At 38.2% G+C, this 26,770-nt stretch overlaps 1 protein-coding gene across 9 annotated transcripts in view; it reads right to left on the bottom strand.

The window, feature by feature from the left end:
* The window catches only part of DIP2C (disco interacting protein 2 homolog C), a 116,510-nt gene that overhangs the window by 22,658 nt on the left and 67,082 nt on the right, over positions 1 to 26,770 (bottom strand). For all 9 annotated transcript variants that reach the window (XR_005557313.1, XR_005557312.1, XR_005557314.1 and 6 more), the window contains 15 exons: positions 24,179 to 24,272; positions 23,751 to 23,870; positions 22,158 to 22,272; positions 18,623 to 18,762; positions 15,931 to 16,067; positions 14,693 to 14,901; positions 12,343 to 12,457; positions 9,019 to 9,220; positions 7,804 to 7,913; positions 6,728 to 6,808; positions 5,476 to 5,599; positions 4,183 to 4,304; positions 2,728 to 2,839; positions 2,531 to 2,640; positions 1,688 to 1,818 (listed from right to left, as the gene is read on the bottom strand). Coding sequence is in view for 6 of the 9 variants with exons in the window: in XM_039348581.1 (XP_039204515.1) it covers positions 1,688 to 1,818; positions 2,531 to 2,640; positions 2,728 to 2,839; positions 4,183 to 4,304; positions 5,476 to 5,599; positions 6,728 to 6,808; positions 7,804 to 7,913; positions 9,019 to 9,220; positions 12,343 to 12,457; positions 14,693 to 14,901; positions 15,931 to 16,067; positions 18,623 to 18,762; positions 22,158 to 22,272; positions 23,751 to 23,870; positions 24,179 to 24,272 (1,922 nt within the window). In the remaining 3 variants the exon portion in view is untranslated. The remainder of the gene's footprint in view (positions 1 to 1,687; positions 1,819 to 2,530; positions 2,641 to 2,727; positions 2,840 to 4,182; positions 4,305 to 5,475; positions 5,600 to 6,727; positions 6,809 to 7,803; positions 7,914 to 9,018; positions 9,221 to 12,342; positions 12,458 to 14,692; positions 14,902 to 15,930; positions 16,068 to 18,622; positions 18,763 to 22,157; positions 22,273 to 23,750; positions 23,871 to 24,178; positions 24,273 to 26,770) is intronic.

Consider the following 26,770-nt stretch of genomic DNA (forward strand, 5'->3'; position numbering starts at 1 on the left):
CTTTGCAAAACCATGCAATACAGCCACGACTTACCAATGGGCTGGCTCCATGCTCCAAGGGGTTTTCCTTAGCAGTTTGGAAGTCTCAGAATGTTGCATTCTGGGACATCACAATGGAGCAGGCCAGCACAACTTCATAACATCTATAACAGGGATAAACAGATGGTTTTATTTTATTATTATATTATATAGAGATATATATTTGGCTGCTTGTGCTCAGATTGCAAACCCTGCTTATCTAGGGTCCAATCCCTTTTTACACTCCTGGAGCAGTGATTAATGGCAATGATACCAAACTGGAATAAAAACAATGTTGCCCCAATCTGGTACCCCTTTTTAAAAGCACAATTTAAATATATTTCAAGAGTGTTTACATGATCAAGAGGTTCATCAGAAGTTCAAAAGAGCTGTAATGCTTGAAATTGGGTTGTATCAACTCTATATGTGTTCTAATGCCTATACAGCAGAGTTGAGGATTCAGTTCTAAAATGTATGCTAAGATACAGGGTGGTCCTCAACTTACGACCACAACTGAGCCCCAAATTTATGTTGCCTAGCGAGACATTTGTTAAGTGAATTTTGCCCTGTTTTATGACCTTTCTTGCCACAATTATTAAGTGAATTGTTGCAGTTGTTAAGTTAATAACCTGGTTGTTAACTGAATCTGGCTTCCTCATTGACTTTGCTTATCATAAAGATGCAAAAGATAAGCACACTGGGCCCAGGAAACCATGGGAATGTTATAATGGTTGTAAGGGTGAAAAATGGTCATAAGTCACTTTTTCAGTGCCGTTGTAACTTTGAATAATCACTAAGCAAATATTGTAAATATTTGTAAATCAAGGACTATCTGTACAAAGTGCCTTTAAGAGGCAGACATGGATGGTTTGCATATCCCTACTTCTGTATTTTAAAAGTTGGAAATCTCTTAACAGAAATGGTAATTGAACTCTTTTTCAGGAAGCACCTTTGGAACAATATCTATAAACAAGTTTGGCAGGAAGCAAAAGGACATTTTGTGTTAAGCTTCAAATCGCTTAAAATATTTAGAAAAGCTGGGTGGGGGAGATGAATCCTGCACGCTAAGAGAAAATGGGTTTAAGGTCCTGGTTTTACTTCCTCTCAGTTGACATGATTACCTTATTGCCCTCCCTCTCTTTATATCCTTTTGCTAAGAACGAATTACACGTTTTATTTCCCAATTTGGTATATGCCACACTCATGTAATGTCTCTGTAGCCAAAGCAGCATTTTCTATAGAGAGAGAGATTTGCCAGTTTGGAGAAATGTCAAGAACTGTGCTGGAAAAAAAAAAAGTATGGATGTGATATTTCATTAAAAGCACTCCAGTGGGGATTAGTGGCAACATGGAATAGAATAAAAAAAATGAATGGCTGTCTTAAACTCTGAAGAGGACTGTTCCATATAGTAATATTTTTTTATAACTAGCTCAAATGCCCATTTGTTCAAATATAATAAGACACTGTGACTCCATTTATATTTTGCCTTTAGAACTGATAGGTTGGTCTTCAAATTTAAATCTAACAACCTTAATCCATTCTCTTTGCTTTGATATGTCAACTGATAGGATACATTTGATCCCTGCCCTCCATACACATACAGAGTCCAACAGTAATGTCCTGCCACTTCACAAAAGATACTTGACAGTTCCCATCAGGAAAACCTACCTACAGAGGCACCAAAGGACAAACCCCAGTCCACAGTAGGGATCCAAACAAATTGCAACTTCTCTAGAAGGATAGAGTTCACACTGCAGCTTAATAGAACGACAAAAGGCACTAGTGGCTGCATGAGACATCTGGAAGAAGAAAAGAGGGCAGTGATCAAAATGATAAACTATGCCATTCTGTAGGGTTGCTTCTGAAGCATTGCTAGATCTTAAATTAGTAACAGAATAAAAATAATCATCTCCCATCTCTTCTTTCCATACCCTCATTTTTATCTCCTCGAAATAAACCCTCACTGAATCTTTTCTACACTATTAAAATTAATAAGTTTCCAAAGAACAACCAGTCCATGTGGCAAACGAGAAACAACCAGAGAGTGACTCATTGTGGTTTTGATTTCTAGGTTATAATCCAGAACTGCTGGAAATTATGTGGAACTCTGAAGAGTAGAGTAAAAATAGAAAGTACTACAGATGGCAGACATGGGTCAGTAAAAGACCAAATGCTTGACAGACAAAATGTAACACTCTCCCACTAGTGTCATTTAAAGAACGTTTTACCATGTGAAAAAACTCAAAACTCTTGCTGTCTTGGCTTTATCCTAGTGTCACAAAAGTAGGTACTGAACCTCCTGTGCAAATTACAGAAAAATGGACCAAGTTCCCCCCCCCCAAAATAAAATAATAAATTATGGAAGCAGCAGTTAAGTAAAAATGAACAATACTTTTTCTTGTGCTTCCTCCACACGTTTTATTCATATGTAGATCCTGACTTAATAATAATAAAGTTGGAAGGGACCTTGGAGGTCATCTAGTCAACTTATCCATTGTGAGTAATTCTTACCTTCACCCCTGCTAACATTCCAGTTGTAGATACACTGAAATCGAGATAAGCTAACATGTCAGGATTAGAAGGTTTGAAGATCTGAGGAGGCCGTTTCTTTGGCAAATCATCTACGAAGAAAAAGAGAGACATGATTCCTGAGACATTGTGAAAGATGCAAAAATTCACAACAGAACAAAGAGGAATAAACAACATACCTGTGTCTAATATAGGTGGCCATGTTCTGACATCGACTGCTGCTGCTGCCTCCCGGGACCGTAATAATTTACATATTAATTGTGTTGTCATTAAACAAGCAGAGCGACTCACCTGGGAATTTCAGAAAAGAAAGAGAAAGAAGAGATTTAAATCTCTACACATTTGTTTGTTCAATCGTATCCCAATTTTGGAGTCTGTCTAGACAGGTTCTTGCAATTATCTTGGCAAAGTTTTTAGAAGTGATTTGCCACTGCCTCCTTCCTATGGCTGTGGCTGGATCAAAATCCTGCAGCTGGTTTTGGGTCTAAGATGGGACAAGAACTCACCATTTCCCAGTTTCTACCCAGATGCTTTAACCCAGTGATGGTGAACCTTTTAGAGACCGAGTGCCCAAACTGCAACCCAAAACCCACTTATTTATCGCCAAGTGCCAGGTGGGCCTGGCCCACTGGATGGGCGTGGCTGTGGTCATGGCAGACTGGGTGGGTGTGGTCAAGGTGGGTGTGGTCACCTCAATGTTGCTCATGGGAAGGGATGCCTGTGGGGGCCGGGCAGGGTTGGGAGAGATCCAGGGGGTCTCTGGCAGGTGGGCGGTGGGCAGGAGGCTCATCCTAAGGGGCGAGGCGAGGCAAGGCGAGACAGGGTGGGGGTGCCATTGTTGCAGGGCAAGGTGAGGCAGATGCTGAGGAGGCTGCTGCCTGACACCATCAACCCCCGCACACAGAGGCCAGCGAGCGCATGAGGGCCGACAGTGTCCGTCAGCAGCCACAGCCTGTCGACCGGCGCACTCTGGGGCTCCGCAGCCTGCCCCCAGCAGTTCAGAGAAGCCATCTCTGAGCTGGATGGCTGGCTGACAGCTGAAGAGGCGATGCAATGGGTCGTGCCCGGGAAAAGGAGAGCATATGAGGCCAGGAGGGATGGGAGAGGGGGAGGGAAACCAGCCATGCTGGGATGCATCCGGCCACGTGGGACCTCGTTGAGTTAGCAGGCAGCTGGTTGAAGAGGGCATGGTGCGCATGCTCACAGAGAGGGCTCTGAGTGCCATCTCTGGCACGCGTGCCATAGATTTGCCACCACTGCTTTAACCACTACCTCCCACTGGCTGTTTGCTTCACATTACAAGACAATATATTTCATTTTTTATAAAGTATATCTTCAGTTTAAAAAGAACATCTCCCTACTTCAACTGTTTTCAAGTTAGGACAATACAGGTTCTCCCCCCCCCCTGCCAAAAAGAACTATGATGATGTAGAATGAAGCCACTATACCTGTTATATCTCCCAACCCTTAAAACAATTCCTCTCTGGGCTCAAAAGTTTTAATTCTTAACACTTGTTTCATCTTGCACCACCACATCTATTCCTTGTGTCCTCTGGAGACTAAAAATGCAACTCCAGGATGAAAAAGGCAATCTATGCATGTTCTAAGTTAATTATTATTAATGGCCCACTGACCTCCACAATCATCTTCACCGTGGGTAAGGTTGTTGCAATGTTTTGTGGATGGGGAGGCCGAACTGTTATTGGCACACAGCCAGCATATAAACATCCATAAAATGCAGCAATCAGATCTATGCCTGGAGGGGACAAAAACAGGTATGATTATTAGTGTGAAAGAAAGCAAAATGAGAGTGATTTCTAAAAAAAAATCACTTCCCTAAGCTACTGCTGTTCACATGTGTTGGGAATATAACCACTAGAATTCCTACATTGAAATGGAACTTCCATCTTATACCCATTTACCTAGGAGTAAGGATCACTGAGCCCACCGGGGCTGACATCTGAACAAACATGTATAAGATTGTGTTGTTAAAGGGAGAGGGAAAGAGAGAGAGAAAGACACATACAGTTTTACTTCTATTGAAATGATTTGAATTCATTTGGTTTTAGATGAGCAGATTTATCATACAATTGTGAATTTTATTTAGCTGGTGGAGGTAGAATTTGCTTATCCAGCTTACTCACTGAATAAACCTCTACATAAAATTCTATTTCACTCATGCTTGTTAGATAAAGGGATTCTTTCTTCATTGTTCCACAGCAATTCTATTCTAGAAGTTGGAGCATTTAGCAACTACATATTCAAGGCTGAGGTTCTAGGCCAATATTTCTCAACTTTGGCAACTTTAACATGCATGGACTTCAAATCCCAGAATTTCCCAGCTAGCATGGGGGAAGCTTTGCTAGTTGGAGAATTCTGAGAATTAAAGCCCGTGTGTGCTAAATTGCCAAAGTTGAGAAACACTGCTCTAGATGCACACTGAACCACTTTTGGTTGAAATCAATAAGGACAAAAGGAAACAAACATGTTAGACACCCCCAAATTCCATTGAAAGCTATAAGAAGTACTGGTCTAACAGCCCATATACTGGAAAAAAAAACAGTGATGAAAGAAATTTTGGAGAATAATCCTATAAATTCACTGTATATAGCAACCTGTAAGACATTCGCTTGAAGCAAAAATATGTGTAGTCTTACAACCAACCAACCAACCAACATTATCGATGTATCAGTCACAGATTTTATATATACAGTAAAACAACATTGTTTGAAAATTGCAACTAAAGTCAGAAGTTGGAAGTCAGAAGTCAATGCTTTTTTCCCTCTTGTACCTTATATTTTCTTTCCCCCTTTTTTTCTTCTTCTCCTAATTTCCCATTTCTATTTCTCTTTGTATTTTATATATAGATAAAACAATAAAAGCCATATATACAAGTATTGCAACTAAAGTATTCTTGCACGATTTACCTGGTGGGTAGACTAAAGCAACATGATCACCATCTTGCAAATGACCCCTTTCCATCAACATTACTGCTATCTTTTCAGCTCGTTTATGTAGCTGGACACAGGTGAGAGAGTTTGCAATTGTCCCCTTCATTAAGAAAAAGAAATGTAAAGACAGAGAAGAAAAATTTAAATATGAAGCTTTCTATTCATTAACTGAATTATTGACCTTAGCCTCTAAAACTAGATTAATGATATAAATGTCACACATTCATTTCATTTTAAGCTGAAAAAAAAAACAAAGAAAGCAAAATCTATATCTTGATTAGGCCAGTTGAAAGGTAGACTTTAAAGCATTTTCCCTGATTAATTACAAAGTGAACTATGATTTTTTTTTTTAGATTATTGTCACTGCTCAAGAATTACTTCAAAATAACTCAAAGTGAAATTTAGAAAGAATATGTCAGGAACTGAGTGTTAGCTATTAGTAATCACTGTTTTCAAATGGTAAAGTGGTTTGAAGCAAGCCTTAACAAAATCCGAAAAGCTTGATATTTTTCAAAAGTAAAAAATTGATGTCATAGAGAGAAATTATATCAGATTGCCTCCCAAGTTATACCATTTATGGATACAGTTTCTACAAGTTCATATTCTAGACTATTATTTGTTAGTTTAATTCAATTTGATGCCACCTACTCCAGAGCAATTCTAGGCAGTTCATGGGACCCAAAGTACAATAAAAAAACAACATAATAAAACAGGCATGGCACAAAAACCAAGCTAGAATAGAACAAAATGGCAAATCCAGCAATAATTAAAACATCCTATAACATCTAGTAGTTTGTGGGACATTCCAGCAACCCTATAGCAATAGTGTTTTACAGCACTCTCTGAGCGGTTTACACTGTTTTGCTTATTGTCCCCAACACTCTGGGACCTCATTTTACCGACCTCAGAAGGATGGAAGGCTAAGTCAACCTTGAGCCCTTCAGGATTGAACTCCAGGCTGTGGGCAGAGTCAGCTGCAATACTGCATTCTAACCACTGCACCACCAGGGCTTGTACCTATCTGAAAGCCTTTAGGGTTCTCTGAAAGGATTGGTTCATTGTAGGATATTACTTTATTATTTCAAACTTAAGTTTCATATTTAATAGTTCTGAGTTGCAAGTTGATTTATGATTATTACTTATTTAATTTGCACGCTGCCCAATTCCCAGTGGCTCTGGGTGTTTTAAAAATTTACAGATAAGAAAGAAAGCCAAAAGATATCCTTACCCTACAGTTTAGTAGTGTATAAAGTACATGGTCAGGAGTTGTCTGTGCCCTCCACTGTAGGACTTCTGAGAGGAATAAGAACTGGTGGGGAAAACAAGATAAACATTAAGAAAGAAAGAAAAGTAAGAAACACAATTGCTTCTTTAAACATCTTTTAGGTCTAGAAAAAGCTCTCTCTTCTCTGAACTGCAAACTCCTACCAGTTTGACAGATTCATAGATCTTATTACTATGAAGAAAAGAAATTTAAGGATGTTGAGAGTAAAAATCTGAAAATACAAATTAAAAATCAGTATCATACAATCAACTGAACTTTTTTTTCAATTAATCAACACAGAATTCAATTAATTCACTCTCCTTCTAAATAGACTGAAATTGACAGCCACTTAGAACTGTATGTATGCACTGATGTGATCAGGAACAACATCCAATTAAAGGTAAAGGTTTCCCTTATCCAGTCATGTCCGACTCTAGTCATGTGCTCATCTTCATTTCTTAGCCAAGGGAGCCAGCGTTGTCCAAAGACATTTCCATGGTCACGTGGCCAGCATGAATATATGCTGAGGCGCATGGAAGGTTATTACCTTCCCACCGAACTGGTACCTATTAATCTACTGACACCTACATGCTTTCGAACAGCTAGGTTTGCAAGAGCTGCCCCTGTGGCGTGATGTTTGGGTCTCAAATCTGGGCAGTTAGTTTTCCAGCTGACAAACTCAGCATCTTTAAATCACTGAGCCATTGCACCCCTAATATCCATTTTGTATTAAATATTTATAACTGTCAGTTTTAAAAGACAACTATACATAATGTGTACTAAGTAGAAACATGTATACATATTCATCCAGAATTATATAAGACAAAAATAGCATATTTGCATCAGATCTGTAACTGTGATTTGACATAGGTTATATATGGTTTTGATGTTATATATTAGCAATAGAAAATACATCCCTTGATATAAATGTTTGGTCTGAATGCTCTCATATTCTCAGTACTGAATGGAAGGAAAATTGAGGTAAGTATGCTCTTCTCTGCTTGTTATCCACTATACCTATGGAAGATTTAGGGCTTTACCTTTCTAGCTTGATCATTATCTTCTATTTGTCCCAAATCTCTGCCGCTTGCCTGTGCAATCCTTTTTCCAGAGACCAGATTCCCCACCATCACAGAGGCAGGACCAATTTCTACAGTACATCAGGAAGATGGTGAAAGAAGAATTAAGAACTTCCTTTCCAGTGCAAAATTCATATTACTGTGCTTCCTCATCTAGAGTGAAACTATCTCAAACGAAATCCTATGCTATACCTGCCCTTGTGGCTGCAAATAGTAAGAGCTGCTCCCAGCAAAATGAAATTACTGGATTGTTTTTGCTGTCAAATTCCTGCAGCTCAGATCTTGAAGCTCTGATTTCCTAAAACTGGCTTTAAAAAAAAAAAACTCATGAGAAGAAATGAGACAGCAGATTACAGGGATGCATGTACCAGATTACATTTGGTAATCTCATCTACATTTGAGGAGTAAGAGAGATTAGCTGAACCCAGACAATTTGAGATAACCAATAAAATAGGCTTTTGCAGATTTCCTCAGTAGAACGGAGTCAAAAGAATTCTCATCCCCAACCTAAGCCTTTCTGCAATGCAAACAAAAACTATAGCAGATTCATAGGAAAGGACCAACAGTCAGAAGTGCTAAGAGTATTTTTCTTTGTGATAGAGCACATAATCTTGTCTATGACAGTGGTGCAAGTTATAGGAATCATACTAAAAGATCTCTAGTTGCTTTCCAGGTACAATTTAGAATACTGATGTTATTACAGTTTAGGTCTTAACTATCTGAGGAATTGCTTCTCTATTTACCAATATGTGTGGATTTTAAAATCTGCAGGAGAGGCTCTTCTGAAGTTCTCCCTACTCTGGGCTTCCTTCTGCATCACATCCAAACCACAGAATCCTGGTTTTTCAGATTGCAATAATGCCCTGCCTTTAAGAATGTCTTACTTTTGCCATACATTTCTTGGTAAAATTATTTGATTTTGTTTTAATTTCTTTCTATTTGTTGTAAACTGCCTGAGGGTCCTTTTCCAAACAGAAGGATGGTATATAATTAAACGAATAAAACAAATACATTCCAATTCCAGTCAAAAACTAACCAATCAACATCCAATCAAACAGGTCTTGAATTAGGAGAAAAACTAGCTACTCTTATTTTTATGAAATTTATATATGGGACGTCTCACTATCAAGTGACTTATCAGGGTATTTCAACCCAAGACACAAACATTAGACATACCTGGTTGTTTCTGTCTTGGTTTAGGCAGGTTTGTTACACAGGTGTGTGGACACATCAGTACATTACAGGGATGCAATGCTCCTTCAAGGAAGAGCTGTTTTGTTTCTGATAAGTGGATTCCACCCAGAGGAGTCTTTGGGAGTGTGTTTGCTGGTACCAAGGCTAGGCAGTAAACTCCTACTTGATGAATACTGTCTATAGCCTAAAAAAATACATATAAAATCAAGGAAATTACTATAAGAGTGGGAAAAGGATTGAGTTGATCTGCTCACAAGCATGCAGATATCTGATGAGCCCTATCCTACAGAAAGGAACTTTGAACTCTCTACTAGATATGGACTATCTTTGCACAATTATGTATCTATAATTTACTTAGCCATAGTTTGTGATTGCTTCAACTTCATGCAACAGAAAAACTAATTCCCCAGGTTGTGTTCACATGCCCAATGTTGCTACAAGTTAGAAGGCTAAGTTGTAGTTATGTATACCATATATGCCGGTGTATTAGGCGACCCGGCGTATAAGACGACCCCCGTCTTTGTCGCCGAGCTGCATTTCTAGAACGTCGTTTTATACGCCGGAAACTACCAGTATTTCCGGCGTATAAGACGACTTGGCATATAAGACGACCCCCGTCTTTGGCGCCGAGTTTAGCGCTTCTGGAAGTCGTCTTATACGCCGGCATATACGGTAGTATGTGAACTATAATATCACCTAATTGAAATGTAAAGGTAGAAATAGAAAGTTAAATCAGTAAAAGTGACTTTAAATCATCAAGAAGTTATATAATTCTTGACTAACTTCAGCTTAGGTTTGTTTTCACAAAAAGAAAATGCATTAAAACTTAAAACCAAACAAGAGCCAGTTTGGCTTAGCAGTTAGGACACCAGGCTAGAAAGCAAGACATCATGAATTCAACTCCCACCTTAGTCATGAAAGCTGGCTGGATGACTTTGGGCCAATCATTCTCTCTCAGCCTAACCTACTCACAGGGTTGTTGTTGTGGAGAAAATAGGAGAAGGAAGGTATGTTGGATATGTTTGCTGCCTTGAGTTATTTGTAAAAATGATAGACAGGATACAAATTTAAAACCCCATATTTTCCTTGTTTGCTATGTAGATTTGCTGTACATTACAAATCAAGACTAATTTTATCTATGGCTATAAGGATTCAAGAGAAGAAAGCATTAGAAATTGTTCTTAAAATCTTAGATTTTGAGTATCTAAGGAAGCAAAAGAAAGAACAACATTATGTTCCTTTCTTACCCAGAGCAATTTGATTTTAACATATGCTAAATTCATACTGGTAAAACTATATCCTGGTTAAGGTTATTATCAATCAGAGGTCTCAAAAATATTGGTCCTCACTGATACCCTAGAAAAATAGGCTACATAAAACAGGAGTGGACAATTTGCAGCCTTCACAAGGCTTTTCACAATGAAAAATTCGCTGTAAAAAAGGCTAGTTTTTGTATCACTACCAAAAGCTGTTCATTTCTCCTCTTTCTCTTCTCTCTTGCTGGACCAGAAAGAAGAAATATTGAAGGAAAGAATGGAAGCTGTCATCCACTGTGGTTTTTTATGTTTTGGCTTTACCCACCAGGCTTCTCTCAACACAGCACAACTGCGGAAATGCGACCATTGAGAGAAAAAAAGATTCTTTTTTCCCCTCTCTAAAACATTGCCAGAACAAGAGGAGGGAGCAGAGATTGCTTCACCCTAACAGTTATTTAAAGCAATATAAACTGGACAGTGAAAAAGTCAGGTACTTCACCCCAAAGCTGATGAAGGATATCAGGTTCTAACACTTGAGGGCCATTAAGGGAATGCAAAATGCTGAACTGTATTCCCCTAGTCCCATCTACTCAAATTGCTAATGGGAATGAAAGGGACTGGGTTTATGAACAAAAGGGAATAAAACATGCACAAAAATAAATATTATAAAGGGTTTTCCCTGTCCACTCATGTATGACTCTAGGTGGTAATCCTCATTTTCATTTCCTAGCTGAATGAGCCAGTAGACATGTGGCCAGCATAGCTATATACCAAAGACACACAGAACACTATTGTTTTCCCACCAAAGTGGTACCTATTAATCTATTTGCATTTGCATATCTTCAAACTGCTATGTTGGTAGGAGGCGGGGCAAGTAATGGGAGCTCATCCCATCTGGTAGTGCTTGGGTCTCAAACCAAGCCTGTCAGTTTTTTCCAGCTGACAAGCTCATTATCATTAACTGCTGAGCCATCGCACCCCCAAAAGGAAATTGTTCTTATCTCTTTCTTGCTTAACAAAATTTGCTTTTTATCCTCTCCCGATGTTCTTGCTTGAACTGCCTTTCAGAACATCTATGGTTAATTCTGTTACATCCCTACTTGCATCCTTCTTTGAGCAGCCTTGGTAGAATCCTGTATTATTATTACATGCCAATGTGGCATATAACCAAAATATTGTAAACTACCTCATTCTTTCCTGGTTTCTCCAACTTTAAGTTTCTCCCTTCCTCAAGAATTCCCCTGATGATGTTAACTTGCAAGATCCTCACATTGATACCTTTACAGACAGTGCAATCTACAAAGGAATTTGGAGTGCTGAGTTGTTCTACTGTATTGTATTTATAAGACCTTGCTTGAATGCTCTAAAAAATTTTTTGTTCCTTGTGTTTCCTCTGGCATTTAAATGGATGTAAAAGAAAATATTCCCCCAAAGAGGAAGAGATATATTATGGCCTACGGAAGCTCATGTACAACTATAGATGCCTTGCCTTTGTTTTGCAGAACAATGAGCATCCAGCAACTTCTGCTTCTTCATAAATGGATATCATACTTTCAGTCACAAGCACAGTTCAAGAGAGCCCAACACACTAACTATAAAGCTGCCGACTGGAAGGAATGCAATACTCATAAGGCAATGCCATTACAGAATCAATAAACAGCTAATAAGTAAGCACTTGAGGATGAGTTGTCTGTTATATAGTTCCTTCTCTTTATTATAAGATTTGTTTTCCCCACTCTGTTCTTCTTAAGAGGGTCTACATACCAACATTGCTATAGCTATTATCAAAGACACAGCAATCATCTGTTATGAAAGCATAGGAAAGGGGGAAAAATGGATTTTCATGGTTTAATCCAAAATTAGAAGAAAGATTCCAGAAGAGTTTAACCAAGATCATCTGCACAGGAATAAGAATTACTCTTTCACCTAGATACGTTTTGCTTCTGTTGGAAAATGCAATGAATGCTTATGCTTTTACGTAACAGGAAGCTACCTTGGCACATCATGTCTTTCCATTTGATCCTGCTGATTATAGGTTTAGCAACTGTACCTGCAGGACTCTGCTCATCCACTGAAAGCTGTCTTCTTCTGTAGAATCCGGCCTCTGTTCAGCCACAATTACTATTCGTTCATCATGAAGGACACTCACTGAAAACACTGCTATCCTGTGGGATGTGCAAACCAAGACATTTGTAATTGGATAAAAAGACTAAGAGCAGAGCAACTCCCTTTCATGACTTTGTATGACTCAGTTCTCATTAGTTATGCAACAGAGAAGATTAGAGCCCAAGTTCTTTATTTCCTCTAGAAGACAGCTGCACTGAACACCTACAGAAGTTTAAAATAGAGCACTAACTAGAATAGCTATTATAAAAGCAAGCTCATGTTGGCTCTCCATAGAGTAATGCACCATCATTGCAAACAATATTTTACTTTATGTATGTTCAGAATAATATTTACTAACAGAGGCAAAGAAAACAAGCATAACAAAGTCATTCCTGCCCATGTTTTTATTTAGAGAAATGGAAATATGTGAAGTTGTTTCCATTTGTAGCATTCCTGCTAAGAGTTTCCTAAAGAGGTTTGCCGGATATCCATTTTGATGCCAGATTAAAGTCTCTTTCCGAGATGTTTATATTTGTTCTATTTCCAATTGATTTTCATCTATTTTTTCTCTAAATAGTTTACCATGGGTTGTTTCATTTACATTGCCTTAATTTGTCTTTAAGCAGCCTTGAATGTTATTTTAGACAACTTATATGGCTATCCATGTTGCAACTCTAGCCACAATGGGAAGCAAACAATGTTAAAACTACAAACAATAAGTAGAAAATGCAATAATAGCTGCTAAGGGCAACAGTCACAAAAATAATGCACTCATCTTATGGGTCTTAGGTATTAACTGTAACTTACTGCTTGGATGCCATTTTGTGAGAGGACAGGCTGCCTAGCAAATGACTCACACCTGCCCCTTTAAGCCTACTCCCAGCCAGCATTCACTATAAAAGCTGTGCTGAGAGAGAGCTGGGCTTATTGTTGTTTGGGTGTGGGAGAGGGTGGATGGAATTTCATATGGAGAAGTAACGTAGCCTAAAGAAGCTAGAAAGAAGCCTAAAGAAGCTAGAAAGAGATAACATTTTACGGTAGTAAAACTTACAAGTAATAGTTGAAGGAAAGTAATACAAAATGTAATAGTAGTGGGAAAGAATGTGAGAAGTGGTGGGCAGTGAATACTAGCCTGTGAATGCTTACGTGTATATTATCTAGGGACTTATGCTACTGTATTGGCTCTTGCATATTTTGGAGCCCTCTGACTATAATCCATGACAAAGTGGTGGCAAAGGTGGGGTATTCAACAAGAGGGAAACTATACAAGTGGAGGAGTTCAACTTCAGAAGTTCATTAAACTTTTATGGAAAAAAACAAGCTTTGGCTGGAAGGGAGTTGCAAAAGGGGAGAAATTGAGCTCTATCAGAGCTCAGATGCAGCAGGAATTAGCCAGCTTCTGCCTGCAGAAACCAGACTTCTTACCAGTGCCTACAACAAACATGGAAAAGGGAAAGATATCCTTTTACAAGAGATTACTACTTTGGTAGAGAGGTCAGTGAAAATTAAAGCCAAAAGTAGACCAGCCAGAAACAGGTTTACTTGAGCTAATATAATCCCAGAGATGTTAAAGCAACAGCAAGAGGAAAGGCTTTAATTAAAAGAGGAACGGTTTTGGAGGAAACCAGAAAGGAAAGATAGGCTAGAATGGGAAAAGAGTGAAAGAAAGGCAAGAAAAGAAGAGCTTTAGGGGGATGATAGAACTGCCATCCAGATTTAATAGAGACCACTAACCACTGTATCATCACGGCTCCTTTATGAAAGGCTAACAAAAGCCAGAGGAGAACCTACTAGGATAGATGCTCCCAAGTGGGAAATTCACTTACAATTCAAAAGAAAGACTAGAGATAAAGAAGAAAAAGGGATCTTTGCAAAAATGCAAATCAGCTGTGTTGCTGTTGGCCTGCCATTTTAACCTATTGCACTTTAAACAACCCATTGCTTCTGGATTCAAATGAGTAGCTGGTCTCAACCATTGGCTTGCTAACCTCCATCCTAACCATGTAAGCCACTGTGCTCCTTTAAAGAAACGATGAAAAACATATTTCAAACAATATAATCCAAAATGCACGCAATTTATTTTTGCTATGATAAATAATAAACTAAAAAATCAATTAGTACAATGGCTTATACCTTGGATTTTTTTTTCTGAACATGACATTAAATAAAGGCCTTTTAGTAGAAATTAATGCATGTTGGCTAACCTTATCTAAGGTTTCTCTGAGCAAGGGAAGCATTCTTTCAATATCCTGCTTAAAACAAAAGAATCCTGATAGGAAGAAGTAGAAGCCTACCTTCCCCTGTAGACAAACTTCATGGGTTCCACTGCCAAAGCTGTAGCTACAATGTCATCTGCATTGTGTCTCCTCCCGCTGACAACCATCAGACCATCCATTTTACCAACCACAAAAACAAGTCCTCCAGGGCCAATGAACCCAAGAAGTCCGGTTCTTATAAAGGGATATTCGCTTATGGGGGCACCTAAAGTAGTCATAGGGAACACCTATGAGAAAGACAGGAGAAGCGAAGGTGGGAAGGTTCAGGTGATTTAGATCCTTCTAGAAACAGATATTAAAATTACTACACATGAAACATAAGCCTCTTCTATTTCTCTGTGGGAACACTAGTACTATTTTTGTACATCCATTGTATTGCACTAAGCAATGGGTTGCTTCAGCATGTGTTGACGTTATAACTTAATAGGTACAACACAACACAATATGCCCTGAACAACAATTTATAAATAACAAAGCATTGGTTTATACTGCACACTAAAGCATAATCAAACCATAAAAATGCTCAATGAGATTTGGAAACCCAGCCATTCACTACTATATCCCTAAAATTATATAATTTAAATACTGCAGTGCTGTGCTTCCATCAGTATTTATTTATTGGTAGAAAATAATATTTGCATGAAACCTCAAATTTCAGCCCAGTACTTTGAATGGTACTGTCATGCCTAATCCAGAAAGAGGGGGATAAAATATGAGTAGAGACGGCAATAGCCAAAAGGAAAATGGTCAAAATGTTTAAAAGCAATGGAAAAATATAGAATGCAAGAATTGGGAAAGGGGCTAAGAAAATATAGACCCTGACTCAAATCTATTTGCAGCGTGTGCAATGTAGAATTTGAATTCATACATGCAAAGTTGGTTTATAATTTCCTTTGCTGCTTACTCTTTTTCAATTTCATTTATAATATGTGGGTGAATATACAAATACACACAATTTACACATACATACACAAGTAAGTAAAACATTATTTTGAGAAAACCTTCAACTGGAAATCTTCTACCAGTCAGAATCAAAGAAAATTCTCCTAGTGTATTCTAGAGCCTTCTAGAGCTGCAGAATGCCAAACCCCACATATCAAGTCACTGAGGAATTCTAGAGCAGAAGTCTAGATTGGGAATGACTGGATCCAACTTAATAGAAATGCACCTTCACAAATGGACCGTTGCTATGAATGTGAATCCAAACATGTTTTTTTTAAAATGAAGTTAACATTTTATGTCCACCTCCAGCTCACCTCAAATGTATTTTTGGTCATTCCAGAGAGTCCATAGTAAGATGTACCTGTTGCAATAGCACATACACAGAGTTCACCAACTTCATCTGTTCGGCAGAGTTGAGGAACTCCATCTGGCTTTACGGCACACATTATGGCTATTGGGGAAAAAGAATAGCATTTGTCCAATTGTTGCATAATAGACATAGACAATGCAACCAATTCAAAGGGTTGTTATTGTGGACAAAATAGGGGGCAAGCAGTAAGTATGTATGCTGCCTTGACTGCCAAAAGAAAGGCAGGATAAATCTAACAATGTTGAATTCAACATATGACAGTATATGTTGATTTAACAGTATCATGGGTTGTTTTGTTTTTAAACCATCAATCATTCAATTAATCTAGATTCATAGGCACAAAGCACTAGAAACCTGGATAATTGATTGGGTGTTTGTATCTCTTCAGTGATTGGGAGGAAAACTTTTATTTCTTAAAAAAAATGGGCTTCTTGATTCCCCCCCCCCCTTTTTTTTTTTCTAAACCTTTTCTCTCTCTGTGAGAAATGCTTGGAAAACTTTTCCCTCAGGCCAGTCTGAGGGAAGGAAAACACTTCACTTTCTCCCAGTTTCTCAGCTGCTGCCTCTGTTCTCCTATTTGTTGACTTGACTTTGCATGCTTTGAAACTGCTGGGTTGGGTCTTGGTACTTGGGTCTTGAACTGCCAACCATTTAGTTGACAAGCCCAGCATCTTAACCGCTAGGCCACTCTCCGCCCTATTAAAAACACTAAAAACATCCAAATTAAATATACACAGGAGCAAGATATTTAGCAATATAGCCGGGAAATGGGGCCCTTGGCATATTCAGCCCTCTAGGCTCAGGAACATAGCCAGGTTTTTAAGGTCTTATGAAAGGCTAACAAGGTTGAGCCATTCTAATTTCCAAAGGGAGGATGTTTCATACAGCAGGAACAGCTGTAGAAAAAGCTTCTGGTCTCTACCAGCTGACATTCTTTGACTGATGGAAATTGCATCATATCCATTCTATTTGAAACAGTTGGATGGATAGAATCTCTATTAAAAAGCCACGTTGGGCTTTATAGTACTTTGAATTGCCCCTGGAAACACCAATAACCAGTGCAGCTCAAGCAAGAGTGCATTTACTATCTATGCTACTGCATTCTGCTACAGCTTGAAGTTGCCTAATAGCCTACAAAGCAGCTTATTATAGCAGCTTAACCTGGAGATCACAAGGGCATGAGTTACTGTGACCAGGGCCTCCTAGTCCAGGTATGGGTGCAACCGGCAGATCACTCGAACACGTGCAAAGGCTGCCCTCGTCACAGCTGCCACCAGCTCTTTAAGCAGGAGCTGCAAGTCCAGGAAGATGCCCAGACTGTGCACAAAGTCTGTTTGGGACAGTGCAATGGCATTCAGAACCAGAGATCAAAGAACCTTGTTTTCAGGTTCTTCACAGTCACTCTGTCTTGCTAGGATTGAGTCAGAGACCGTTTCTCCTCATCCAGTCCTCAATAGCCCTCAAATACTGAGTTAGGACATCCATGGCACTCAGAAAAGATCTGGGATAGAGCATCATCCGTAAGCAGATGACTTTATATATCACCCCAAACTCAATGGATCACCTCACCTAGTAGCCTCATGTAAATGTTAAAAGGGAGAGAGAGAGAAAAGAGCCTTGAGGGCACTCTACATAGTATGGGTCGTGGGTTAGATCTCTCTCTCTCTCTCTTGAGACTGGCTGGAATTGGTCTTGGAGTAAGGAGGAGAACCAGCATAATACAGTGCTGCCCACCCCCAGTTCCTGAAGCGGGCCCAGAAGGATACCATGATCGATGGTATTAATGCCACTGAGAGGTCAAGAAGAACCAGGATTGATGCATTACCTCCATCCCGCCAGAGATGTTGCAGAAATACGTTGCAGAGAAGATACAGAAGATAAAAAAGTTAATTCCCCCAGGAAAATTAATATTAAGGAATTAAATAAAATGATGAATGCAGTTCATGTCTGACAGCTAAACCTGTAAGAATAAGTAATTCTGGGGAAGAATAAACACATTCTTTAACCTTTCTTAAGAAGAGATGGCATAATCAAGAAAGAAGTCTTATAGAATCACCCTTATTTCCAAACTCCTGGTTATTCTTCCACCCTGTTAAATATACCTTATAACACTTCTCTTTCCAATCTTGGGCATAAAAAAGAAAGTGACCATATATGACTCCTGATGGATTGCTAACTACAGTTAACCCCAAACAACACAAGTTTAGACATGGGAAAGCCGCCAACATGACAAAGCTGGAAGGGAAACAGAACAGAATGCTTTTGTAACTGGCTTTTTTCCAATGGGAACGAGACATAGAATCTCAATCTGACAAACTTATGTAATGAATCTATATGTGATTTATGAAAAAATTATTTGCTTTCCTAGGGTAAGGCTCTAAAATGCACCTAGGAGGTCATTACATTTATGTACATGTTTAATGGAGGAAGAGTAATTTTAATTGACAAGGATGCGATAAGCTAATCTGTGAAATATATTGAAAAATGAATACTAGCTTTGAGGAAATAATGTCTCTACGAATACAACTTTAAGGCAGTGCAATCTTGGCAAATTTAAGTTGTTTGGATTTTAATTCCCCAAATTCCCCCATCCAGCATGCATTAAGAGAAAAAACAGTAAGCTATAGAAGCCTTACCTCCAGGCATTACCAAACCAACATCTTGCACTGTTAGAACAGAAAGTTTTTCTTCAGAATCCACTCTGATTACTCCATAAGTAAGCCCATGCATGGATAATACTCCCCTACCAGGTGGCTGGTTGCTGTCATCTGTTGGCCTGGAAATGTATGGAAAATATCAGTGATACCAGAATAAGAAGCAACTCTCATTTCACATATACTGTGCTTGAGAATAATGCATCTATAGAAATCATTGTTTTCGTTCATTTAATCACTTCTTGCAGTAAGGGCATGCTCTGGCTCCTTCCTATTAAATAATATTTTGTTGGATCCCAGAATTGTGCCTTTTGTATAGCACATGTCCTGTTTCAACAGAATATTATGACACATTCAGATAGCTTCAATACTGTTAGTCTTTTGTTGTAAGACTTGTCATTCCCCCATGCCCTTGACCTCTCTGAGCTCTGATGGTTGATTAATTTTGTTTTTATGAGTTGGTTGTATTTGTGGCTCCAGGCATCATGGTGGTAGTTGACTTGTTATTAACCTCTATATACTTTCCAAAGTTATTTTTGGTATGGGCCATATAAATTGCTTAAATAAGTAATAAAGCTGATGTGTCTGATGCCTCTGCACAGGAATAGCCCTTCTCAAATATTTTATAATGCATTTTTGTCATGTCCTACCATGACCCATAAGCTGGAGAAAAACTAGGCCTATGTAATCCAGCTTTTTAGATTTTACATATTGATGCACTCTATTGGAAAAAAAGCTAGCGGGTGTAATGTAGTAAGAAGAAGTTGAACAATAAAAGTGAGTGCTTAGATACATACAATCCCTTTTTGAAAAGCCTTGATAGAGGCCTCTAAAGTTGCTATTAGATTGCAATTTGAGAAGTGCTCCTAATTAAAAGTTGAATAAGAGAATATTGTAGGGAATAGACATTGTTTAGTTAAGTATTAAATATGCCCTTGTTCACTATTGTTGTACTACCCTTAACATACCACTTAAATCCTATATTGCTGGCTTTTGAAGGAGGTAGAAATCTTTCCACAACCAGCCCAGGTGTTGGCTGTGCAAACAGGCTTTGAGCCAGAGGTTTTAATCTGTTCTTTGAATCACTCGTTTCCGATCATAAGATATGAACACAGCCCAGTCCTGAAATGATTTCTTCTATTTACTTGTACAAAACTCAAGTTTAAAAACATACAGGAAGGAAATTTTGGTTTTAATATAATGATTCCTCCACAGAAAAACTGATGTTAGTATGTAGCTAGGTCTTTGGAAAATTGTCATAAGAAAAAGTTTAGCTGTATGGTTAATCTTAAATTAGAATGGTGGTTCTCAGTGATACTTGAAAAACTTGATAAATTGAAAAACTTAATTAGAGAATGATAGGCTACATAAATTTTGATTAAAAGGTTCTAAAAAGCCTTTCGCTGCTCCCCCAATATGATCTCAGTAAAAGGATCAGGTATGCTAGCTATGGACTGAATTGAATGTACATTAGGGAGTAACAAATGAGATGCGGGTATCTGGGTGACAATGATTAATGGCATTCCTATTACTCATCACAGTATTGATCAACCTTTAACCCTCCACACTATTTTGCTGTTTGTAAGATGATCTTGGAATGAGAACATCCCACCATGTTAGGGATGGAAGAGATTTACTGTACTCCAGTAATCTCTATGCCTAACAGTGATATAAGCAACATACTAGGCATAAATGTAACCTTATCAAAGGAAGTAAATTTATGTTTAGCTTTCCCATGGGATACAGATGTTGGACTCATTGCAATAATATATTTTCAGTAGGAGTTGCCAAAGTTATTGCTATAAAAATATACTGAATGATGGAAAAGTCCAAGAATAGTGTTTCTCCAACTGGTTGTGGAATTCTGGAGGTTGAAGCCCACTCTTATTCAAGTTGAGAAACTCTGCTCTAGATTGCCATTGAATATAGTTCCTAAATATTTCAAAAAGACAAACGGAATATTATTGGATAGTTAAGTAACAAAGTTTAAAACTAATATAAAAAGAGTCTGGATTCATAATTCAGTGAGCTATGCTTACAAACACCTTCAAGTTCAATTTCAGTCAGGGAGAAAGGTTCTGACCAAGGACTTCAATTTATGCAGTTATCTTTATTGCAGTAATTAGTACAACATCTGGAAAAGGTTTCATATCATATCCTTAGTAGTTGGCCATTGCATACTGAAGTTACCTTGAATTGAATGACATGTATCAACAGCAAATAATCTAGAAATGGAGAATGTAATCTTGAATGTTATCTGTTTTTTCTCCAAGGACTCAGATTTTTTTCTTATCTGCTTTTGCTTACAACACCTTTATGAGGTAGTTAAACTTAAGAGATACTTTAATTTGCCTACATTCATACAACAGGACAGATGTCTGAATTTGTTTCCCAAGGTTGCAGTTTTGGCACTAAATCACACTCTGTTCTATTCTTTTGACTGTCTTTTGACAAAGGGAGTATCACTATAGCATAACTTTATGCCTTCTCAGGTAGCTTTTATATATGAGACTTGTAGGTATTTTTCCATTGCAATTTATTTATTAATATTATTGAAAAATTTAATTACAATTAAAGAGCCAAAAAATGGGAGAATAGTCTCAAATATCTTAAGAGCTGGATAGCATTAAGTGCAACAAAAATCTGTCCATGGTCTTTTCAAACAAATCCAAGGATATTAGACTGACACAATCTTGAAATAATGTATTTCAAAACTTTTAAAATGGAACACTTTAAATGTCAAAGCTGGCATACAGAAAACTGACACAATTACCTAAACACAATTGGTCAACTTTTTTGTGAGGATTTCACTCCAGACACAGATAACAAAATCATATATAACAAGACTTAAAAAGTTTTCCCTGTTCAATTGTGTCTGACTCTAGAGGGTGGTGGTCATCTCTTTCCTAGCTGAGAGAGCCGAAGACTCTTCCATGGTCATGTGGCTGGCATAACTCTATGCCGAGGTGCATAGAACGCTATTATCTTTCCAAGTGGTACCTATTTGTACCTACAATTCTACTTCAGCTTTCCCATTCTCGAACAATCACATTGTAAATTCTGAAGCAAGAAAGGTAACTCGGCCTATATGGTACTTGGGTCTCAAACTCTGCCAAACTTTCGGTTGACAAAGTCCAGTGTCTAGAAAAATGTTTTATGCAGGTGTAAAATGCCCATCTGCCATATAAAGTACACAAACACTCCAAAAGTCCTTGAACCCCCAAACAACAGATATGTGAAATCTTTCACTTTACAGGCAGTCTTGCTTAATGACCATGGATTCTAGGGCCAGTCAAAGTTATAATAGTCTTGACGACTATTGTTTCCACTGACAAATAGGATTACAAATAAAGGGAGGGTATTTGTAAAAGAAAATGCAGGGACAATGCAAAGTTTCTGATCTCAAGATTAATGATCTATTTATTAAACATACATAATATTCCTTCCTCCTCCTATAATTATTCTCAGATTGTTCATTGCCTTTAGGATTTCACATTTATATTTGACTCTACAATACCTTCTAATAGCCACTGTGAGAGCCTCTGGTGAACTAGCACAAGGACAGATGACTTCTTGTCTTAGGCCTTTACTTTGGAATACATTAAGAAATGCATCACATGAAGAAATAGACCCTGGAGTTAAAAAGTACACAAACAATAATATCATTCTATGTGCAATAATCAATAGTTCCTCACAACAAATTCTAAATGGGAGGTTTCCAAAATAGAAATCTAGATGCCAACCAACCAATAAATCCACTGAGCGATTGTAAATAATTGACCTGTGGGTTGAAATATATAGATGTGCTAAAGAGAGTCTCTAATATACCAACTCTCATTTAAACCTTTTTTGTCTAGAGGAGAAGATTGAAATGCACTGAGCATGCTGTTCTTATGATTAACTGAGTCTGTAATGTATAATCAAGTTCTTTATATACAATGGAATGAAACTACATGCCGAACCAAATATTACTCTGGAAATTACATTTCTATTGCAGATATTACTTGTACTGGGTACATGAAGATCATTCCATTTCATACAGAGCTTCAAGAATGGCTTCAAAAAAAGAAGTATTGGTATCCCATATGCTTCTAATAATTGAATTTCAATTTTTATTTTGTATCATTTTGTAAGGTCAAATATGTCATAGTACAAAACATACATATGATGTGCAACTTTCAAAAACTTTTGAAATCCTGGTTACCTTATCTTTCCTACACAATATACTGACTTTTTAGTTTTGCAGCCATAGATAAATCCCTAAAACCCACAATATTTTATATGAAGTCATCAACATTGTCAATTATCAGAATATCTGCCCAGAATTTTCTGTTGAAAATTCTAAGAGCAACAGGGAAAAGGGTCTTCTTAGTGTTGAAACTAAGATGAACTATCTCCCTTGTTCCTTTATTACTTTTTGGCACCAAGTAAAAATATATTTTTTTCAGAGACCACTGGAGATTTAATCAATTTCAACTTAATTTTCTAACTTGCTTTAGGAACATTGTTTCAATCTACTTTAAAAAGTTATTTTAATATTTATACAAGCTTTCTTGAGTCTGGGATATCTAAAATTGTAAAAATACATTATCAAAATAAAAAAACAACAACTCAGGAAGAGAAACGATTGCTACGTTAGACATGCATTCTTCACAATTAATAGAAGAACCAACAAATATAGTTTTTGTTTTGTATACCCGTACTTGACCAAGGAAAGAACACCACTCCATCAATGCCTAATTTCATTTGATTTCATAAGAAAACCTCATGTCTTTTCTATTTTCATGGAGAAATCTGACTCAAGTTTAACATAATAGCTTGCCAAATTATACAGAACTAGGATACTTTAGTTTATATTGGAATTGCTTTAGTATATTACTAAAAAAATGAAACTTTGAAATGGACTTTGAATAATTTTTTGGTGGAATAGAAAACATATTTTTACACTCCCATTTAAAAGAGAAAGAATGGACAAGATATTTTAGGAACTGATACATTAAGATTACAGACATACATCTTTGTTTAGTGGCTTCATTGACTGATGTTGATGTAGAATATCCAATAGCAAAGCCATTTGGATTGTATTCTTTGTTGTATATTTTGCACTTACATGGATTAGCGCCATCAGCCACTATCAACATTCTAAGTGAAGAGAGGTTGATATCACGTTGATCTCTGTGTGCTACTAATGCCCAGTGCATATCTCTCGATTTTACACAAGCTACTTTTGCTGAGAGATGTAGAGGAAAGAAAAAAATGAGAAATGAATTGAGACATAATTCCACTAAAGTATGCAATAAACAATCAAAGATATTTAAGATATAATTCTACTACTGTACTAAATGTCCCAAATATATGAAGCATGACCAACTGGCAGACTTCAATTCTGAGTTTCAGTTTTTACACTATTATGAGCCAATCTTTCACAGATTGGGTGTGAAAAAGGAGCAGGAGGGATGACTTCCATTTTGCCAGTTTAATACAATAAAGCCTACCTCCTGCTCCCTCAAAGTAGATTGATGTAGCCATCACCCTTACCTTTGTACTGGCACACCTTCTGTATCCATGAAAGCGGGTTCACTTTCATTAAGGAATAAGGGATGCTTATCACATGCATCATGTTCATAACACTCTGAAATTAAAGCAAGGAAATAAGGTATCAGCAACAGTGAGGAAACGATTTTCAATTGGGGATCCTGGCTAGTTGGTACAGTCATGTTTTCAAGGCCTTTTAGAAGACTTAAAAAGCGGAGGGAGCAGATCTAACTTCAGGGGCAAGATGATTCAGAAGGCAGGAGTCATAGCAGAAAAGCTCTTCTGGACCCCACAGACTGAAATTCCTTGGCTGAAGCGGCTATTGCATGGCTCTTCTTCTAGCCCAGCTGGCACTGGCTAATCCCATTGGGGTAAGCCAATTTCTCAGCTTGGTCCCATACCATGGGCTTTAAAGGTGATAATGCCAGTTATCACCCTGAATTAGACCCCAGAAGCAAATAGGGAGTCAGTGCAATTTGCAGACAGCTTCCAGGCACTATAAAAGGGCAACAATATCATTTGGATCTCCAGGAGTGTTTGATGTAAAGTTGACTATTATCAGCATACCGATGGAAGCACATGCCATAGTTGTGGTGAATGATCTGACCCAGGAGCTTCATGTGGATCTTAAAATGGAGCAGAGGAAAATGCTGAGTCCTGTGGCACACCACAAACCTCTCATTCCCTATTAGCACTGATTAGGACTGGCCCTGGAGAAAGGGCATGAGATTTGCTAACGCCCAGGCCCAAATTCCACAGATAGACCAATTTTAAGCAAGCAAATCGTGACCAGATGAAAACTTGTTAGAAAATAAAGAATTCTTATGTCATATCCAATTCTATATTCGGAAGAAGCACCAATTATTGTTTTCCAAGTTGACATGGACAATCATGAGACTTGTGGTGCTATTCTTATCAAGATATTTTCTCCATGTGGCAACAATTCCTGGCTGTTCAAGATGTAGTCTTAAGAACGCTGTAGTGAACCATTTTTCTGGCACAGGTATGGTGGGCTAATCCCATCAAGGTGAGCCAGTTCCTCAGATAGCCTGGACCATACCATGAAGGTCTTCAAGGGTGAATAATCACAGCTTGAATCTGACCCAGAAGAAACACAGAGTGCTATTCCTTTCACTGATATTGTGTACTAGGTCTTGGTTTTGCCAAGGTTCAGCTGAAGTTTGTTGCCCCCTATCCAGACCCCACAACCTCCAGGCACATTCCCTATTAACACTCATTAGGACTGGCCTTGGAGAAAGGAGTTGAACCCATGCAAGGCCGTGCCACCCAGCCCAAATTCAACAAATGGCCCCAAAAGATACCATCACTGATAGTATCAAAAGCCACTGAGAAGTCAAGGAGACCAACGATGAACTATCCCTATCCTGCCCTTACCATAGATCACGGGTGTCAAACTTATGATGTCATGTGACGTGTCATGACGTATCGTGACCTCTCCCCCATTGCCAGCAATGGGGTGGGCGTGGTTTTGACATGATGCATCCAGCCCGCCATAGATCATCCACAAGTGCAAGCAATGCTGTTTCTGTCCCATAAATGGGCCTGAAACTTGACTGGAAGGAATCTGTTTCAGAATCCTCTAAAGTTCCCAAACATTACAACTTCTATACCAGTTTCCCTAAAAAAGGGAAAGTGGGAAACTGGACCGAAGCTGTCCAGACAGGTGGGACGGAGAGAAGTTTTTTTAAATGGAAGGGGGGAACCTAGGCTTTCTTAAAAGATCCCAGAAAGGACCCCTTTTGCAGGAGGAATTTGTCACTTCTGAGTCCATGGGGCTGTCACCATCCTGGAGGCTTTCAACAATCAGGAGGAACAGGGAACTAATTCACTTCAATATAAGAAATATTTAATTTTCGTATAAGGAATCTGCACCACATATTTTTATAAATGCATAAATGTCATAAATCTCACAGGAAGTAGCCTAGCTCAAAATATCTGGGAGATATCCTGAAATATCAAATTTTATGCAAGCAAACTGTGACCAGATGTAAACATGTAATAAAATAAGGAATTCTTATGTCATATCCAATTCTATATTTGGAAGGGGGTACAAATTATTATTTCTCAAGTTGACTTGGATAATCTAGAGACTTGTGGGGCTATTTTGAATATTGTTATCAACCATTTTTTTCCATGTGGCAGCAACTCCTGGCTGGTCACAGATGTCTTAAGAACGCTGTACGAAACCTTTCTTCTGGCACAGGTATAGTGGGCTAATCCCATTGGGGGGTGAACCAGTTTCTCAGATAGCCTGGACCATACCATGAAGATCTTCAGGGATGATAACCACAGCTTGAATCTGACCCAGAAGAAACAGAGTGCTGTTACCTTCCACCAAAGTGGCACCTATTTACTCTCAACTGCATGCTTTTGAAGTGCCAAGTTGGCACTTGAATTGAACACAGGAAAACTGGTAGCCAATGCAGTTTGCAGGACAGTGATATAATATGGGACATCCAAGGTTATAAAGAAGAGCTCATTCATCTGAATTCTGCAGCAGCTGAAGCTTCCAGAAATTCTTGAGGATAGCCCCATGTAGAGCACATTGAAGTAGTCCAAGCATTAGCTGACTAA

This window comes from Crotalus tigris, unplaced genomic scaffold (assembly GCF_016545835.1).
Source record: "Crotalus tigris isolate CLP2741 ecotype Arizona unplaced genomic scaffold, ASM1654583v1 scf7180000018163.1057043, whole genome shotgun sequence".
In the NCBI taxonomy this organism is placed as follows: domain Eukaryota; kingdom Metazoa; phylum Chordata; class Lepidosauria; order Squamata; family Viperidae; genus Crotalus; species Crotalus tigris.